This window comes from Calidris pugnax, unplaced genomic scaffold (assembly GCF_001431845.1).
Source record: "Calidris pugnax isolate Ruff unplaced genomic scaffold, ASM143184v1 scaffold70, whole genome shotgun sequence".
Classification (NCBI taxonomy): domain Eukaryota; kingdom Metazoa; phylum Chordata; class Aves; order Charadriiformes; family Scolopacidae; genus Calidris; species Calidris pugnax.
Window position 1 is genome coordinate 1,456,513 of NW_015090862.1, and position 5,265 is coordinate 1,461,777.

At 46.2% G+C, this 5,265-nt stretch overlaps 1 protein-coding gene across 3 annotated transcripts in view; it reads right to left on the reverse strand.

Annotated features, from left to right (window-relative positions):
- Window positions 1-257: 257 nt before the first annotated feature.
- Window positions 258-5,265, reverse strand: part of HYKK (hydroxylysine kinase) — a 9,810-nt gene continuing 4,802 nt past the window's right edge. For 2 of the 3 annotated variants that reach the window (XM_014944742.1, XM_014944741.1), the window contains 5 exons: window positions 4,860-4,939; window positions 4,208-4,560; window positions 3,315-3,457; window positions 1,490-1,673; window positions 258-795 (listed from right to left, as the gene is read on the reverse strand). In XM_014944742.1, coding sequence (XP_014800228.1) covers window positions 317-795; window positions 1,490-1,673; window positions 3,315-3,457; window positions 4,208-4,556 — 1,155 coding nt within the window. In that variant the 5' untranslated portion in view covers window positions 4,557-4,560; window positions 4,860-4,939 and the 3' untranslated portion in view covers window positions 258-316. Of the gene's footprint in view, window positions 796-1,489; window positions 1,674-3,314; window positions 3,458-4,207; window positions 4,561-4,859; window positions 4,940-5,021; window positions 5,242-5,265 lie in introns of those variants that run through there. The other variant, XM_014944743.1, reaches the window with a different exon arrangement.

Sequence of the window (5,265 nt, forward strand, 5' to 3'; positions counted from 1 at the left end):
CCTGCCGCTCCTTCCCCCTCCCGCCGGTGCGAGGGGCGGGGCGGCGACGGCGCGTGCACGGGCGGGTGCCCGCGCGCCCCCCCTAACGGCTGCCCCGCGCGGCGCTGTGAGGAGAGGCGCCCGCACCGCCCCCATGGCGCCGCCCCCAGCGCGGCCCGCAGAGCTCCCCCTGAGGTGGGAACGGCGACCACCGCCACAGGGCGGAGAGCGCGACCCCCCGTCCCGCCCCTGGCGCGCACAGACGGCGGTGGACGCGCTCCGGGGCAGGCAGCGTCGCCTTTATTGCAACAGGGTAAGGTGTCACCGTGCCAGTACCTCAGCAGCCGCCCATCTGCTGGGCAGGGGCACGGCTGGTATATGCTTCAGCAGTCTCAAACCACCTCTTCTCTACAGCTTCCTGGCCCACCTCAAACATTGTCATTAAGTGTTTCCATCCGGTTTTGGCCGTGATCATGAGGTATTCCTTGTTCTCTGGGTACAGCAGAGCCGTGTGGGCTGCTATGACGAGGGACTGGGAAAACCTCCCGCTCACCAAGAGGAAGAGGGCACCTCTCTCCTCCTCTGTGAGGGGCACCACACTTTCAAACCCTGCCAGAACATGCCCTCCCACGCTCAGGGGATCTGTGCTCTCAATCATCATGTACATGATAGCTATTGCGACTTCAAATACATAGTACCCATAACTCATGTCACCAAAATCCAGGATGCCCGACACTCTGTACTGAGGATTCTCCAGGGAAGCAGAACTGGAGTCGACTAGAATGTTGTGGTCGTTTAGATCTCCATGATTGATACCTAAGCACAGAAGAAACAGAAACAGTATTTAACAATTACTGAACAGCAAAAATCTAACTTTCTTTTTTCCCATTTCTCAGTGAAACAGCTTTGAAAAGATGCACAGGGGCTCAAACTAACACTCAACTACCAAACCATACTAGTCTCCTTCAGCACCAACCGTTGCCTTTCACTACCCTTCCGCTTCCTCAGAACCTCACTCCACTAACAACCGACCAGAGAGCAATTAATAAAGGGAGAATCTGAGATCTTATCCTGGGCTGGTACTACCCGTGATAGGCTACATGTTTTCCCAACACAGAATAGCAGCTTTCAAATGATCAAATTATCATCAACATCAATGTGTGTGAGGTGAATTTGAGAAATATGATGAAATAGTTATTTGGGCCTCTATGAAAGGAAGCAGCGCACTCTGTATATTCTTATTAAGCTGACATAACAGCATGAAAATCATCACCTTAACAGAAGCAAACTCATCAGAAAGATCAAGAACTGAACCTGACTCTGGACAGCACACTCCTCCTGGCTGATTCTGTCCTGTGTTCATTCAACACAATATTTGCACATGTCTAGCTAGGAATAAAGGAGACTTTTTTTTTTCCTTTTCTTTTTTGCCTTCTCCACAGACCCAAACTCCTGTAAGAAATGTCAGTGTCTCAGTTCAACATAATTACAATGAGAATAAAATACTCACAGGCTCGAAAACTGCTTAGCTTGGGTATGACTTTCCCTTTGAACTGCTCAATGACTTGTTCCACAACTTCACGGTATTTGTTCTGGCCCAAGGCATAAATGTACTGATCTAGAAGGGGAACGTTTGCCAGGTTCCAAATGAACTGACCTCGATGCAGGCTTTTTACTGATGGATGATGGAATTTCTTTGGAAAAAGCACAAGGTAAAATAGGCCATAAGTAAAAATCCTGGTTTCATGATTAAAGGGCTGGATTCAAAGCCCCTATTAACTTTAACAGGTTCCTAATGAGACTCATTGACTATTGCTTTATATCAACGAGAAAAACCTGAAGAACAATTAAGGCAAGCATCTTGGTATCTACATACAACCAGAACGTTTTTTTCCCCATTCTTTATGTAAAAAGATTATCTTAAGTCATTCATCACTTTAATAATATTAAATTGCTACTGAATTTCTGTAACATGCCATTATGTAGTGCCTTTGAGGCCTTGCCAGAGTCCCCCACTGGCAGAGACTGGACTGCAGAGCTATAGAAAGCTGTCGGAGCAGGAGAGACACAAAACCTGCCTGGAACAGGCACACTCTCTGCTTTTAAAGGTGGCAGTTTCAGGGGTCAAGCCTTAGGATTATTTGGTACATGAAAAGCCCTGAGGACAGAAGTACTTTATGGAGATACTGGTCAGAGTACTGCCATCAGGAAACTTCATACCTTAGGTATTCTTTTCAGTGTGAATGATACTTTGAAGTTTTGACAGTAATGATTGTAATTTTCTTTCTTTTAAGTGACAAACCTCGGTAGATGATAATCCATATATTAAGGGCATAAGGAGCCTATTCCATCAAAATTTGCTTTCTCATCAATGCTTTCCTCCCCAGCAGGGCAAGTCACAGGCGTATTTTAAGACTAGCTGGTCTCTATAAATTGTTTTAATCGCATTATAAGAGCATGACCAGTGTTAGAAAGCAACAGTAAATAATCTTCCCCAATTGAAAAATGGTCTTGTAATTTAAGAATGTGGTTAGTAAAGCTGGCAATTCACCTTTCATAACTGTCCGAAGGCAGTAGCCAGAACATTGAGAAGGAAAGGTTAATGAAAGGCAATAAATAATGCAAGAGTTCTTTTATGTATCAAACTTAATTACTGGATGATTTATCAGCTTTATTACCCTGTATAATTACAAAGTAAAGAAAGAACTGTGACTTTGCATTAAGATTATTTGACTGGAAGGGCTGCAAATGAGAGAAGTGTCACAAATCTCTGTTCATTAGCACAGCTGGCATTGTAGGGCAGGAACCAACTGCTACCAATGTTAAATGGTCACAGCTCTAATGACCAGGAGAAAGAGAACAAATCAAAATGAATTCAAAATAACAGCTCAGCCAGCTGTGCCTGATGCGCATTACTCAAAAATGTTTTAAAACAAGCTTTACATTTGGGCAGCCTAGTGTTCACTCTCCTTATTTGCTGGGTCTGAAACACCAAACAGGTGAGTTTTGCCTAAGCAAAAAGAAATCCTTCTCTCCCTGTTCATGGTACAAACGTGCATTGCAAAAGGATCACCAGTACCAAGCTATAAGCACCAACTATTATATATATATATATATAAAAAATATATAATATATATATATCAATGTTACTTGGGGAAATGCTTTAGTAACGGGCAGCTCGGAGGTTGGCACCTGGAAGATGAGTTAAAATGACTTCTCCCTTCACCAATCTAAATTTTGCAGGCCAGGAAAGCAGACGGCAACCATGAGAAGAAATACTGAGGAGAAGTGATTCGAGAAAGAAGTTTGCAAGGCCAAGAGCAACGAAAACTCACCTCTGAGAGGGCTTTATCCAGGCCGGCAGCCAGCTTACCGATCTCGTACAGAATCTGCGCATTCGCAGCAATTTTTGCTACGGGCACACCTGGCAGGTAAGTCAGCAGCCTGACCATGTACTTTTTGTTCCCAGGTCCAGTACCTAACAAGCAAAGAGAGAAGCAGTCTTTTCGATCCGCGCTACTGAGTTTTGGTTATTGAAAGAAGCAAAAAAGGTTTATCCCGGTGTAGAAGTCATCAGATGTAGCCGATAAAACAGATTTCATTCAAAGATTTGATTTACCAGAATGTTGTAGGATGATGTGCAAACCTTAGCACACTTGCAACCTATGCTGGATGTCTAGTCCTTGTGCTTGGGACTGACCCTGCGTACAGCGGGTCCCCTCCAGTGCCCACAGGCACCGGTTTTGCACCAGAACAGTTATTCTCAGGAATCCCAGCTTTTGTACAGGAGTTACAGTGAAAATACAAGTAAAACATCAACACAGTCTTTCTTCCAAGCACCGTTAAAGCAATCTGCTCTGGCATCATAGATGGGCTAAAACTGTATTTTACACCATTCTGTAGGCAAATAATTTGTAACATCATTGAGTCAATGAGGCTTTTTTTCCCCTTCCTTGTGCACGGACAGGTCAGATCAATGTCTTCTCCAATTCATTACACTGAAGTTATTTCCTAAGTGTTTTCAATGGTTAATTATTACTCTCTTCGACTTGCTTTGCTTCTAGTGCTTTAAGTTTGGACTAGTAAGGCTAGATATACAGGTCACCTGATATGCATCCCTTAATATTTACACATAAGCCTAGTGTTTTACTTCAGTGTATATATACAGCCTACCATATAGCAAGCTGAGGGTGGTCACAGAGCAGCAAAGGTGCTGGGAATGGCTCACCTCCTGACTCCAGAGACATGATGTTACCATCTTTTGTAAGATAAGGCGTAGCTGAAGGAAAGCCTTCAGCGCTGAGAAACATCATGGCCTGGGTCTGCACTTCAATCAGGTCAGGCTCCTGGCTGTCTTCCGAGTTGGTGATTTTGAGGACATACTCGTCAGCACCTTCAGCCCCACCTTTGTTTCTTGAGACACGCACGTGGAAATTCTGATCATCGTAGCTGGGGAGCGGCCTGATCCAAGACACCTGTAATCCAAACACCCTGTCAACCAACTCCATCACTTCTTTTTCACCCAGTGCCGGTTTGGTCAACGTCTGGGGTTTACAGTCATTTCCGGAAGACGTCATGTCTCTAGGAGAAAAGGAGAAGGTGGATGATCTTATCTGCTTTCTGTCATCAGAAGCAGTAATTACTGCAACAAAATGCATTCAGGTACTGGAGAGGAGTTTCCTACGCTTATTAAACAACAAAAAAAACCACTAAGCCAATCCAGGTTTCTTGCATCACATCTTCTTGCCAGCTACTTAAATCTGTAGCCCCCACCCACCCCATGAGAGTTGTGATGCATTCAATCTGTTCAGAACAACTAGACATGAACAGCTTATCAGCTAGGAGTATTTTTATTAACTAATTTCCAGTAGCAGCCTAACCTGGTATGTTGCCAACAAGGAATGATTTCCTAAGGAAGAGAGCTGCTGACTCCCTGGTCCAGGAAGTTTTTAATTCACGTCTGCAAAAGACAAGAACATTTTAGTCGACCTTAAAGCAGATGGGCTCTCCAGCCTTCCCCCTTCGGGAGACGCAGAACACACCTAGAGCCTCTCGCCCGTCCCTTGCCCGCTCCGGGTCTGGAAGCCCCGAGCCGCGGCCCCCGCTCTGCGCAGAGGAGCGACCCTTGGACTCCGCGGGCGCCGCGACACCTTTGTCCCGCCGGGGCTCCCGGGGGCAGCCGCCTGTTGGGGTCCCCGCCGGCCGCTCCGCCTCACGGCCGCGGCCTCTGTCCCCGGCTGCCGGGGGACGGCGGGGAGGCCGCCGCAGCGGGCCCACGCACCCGCA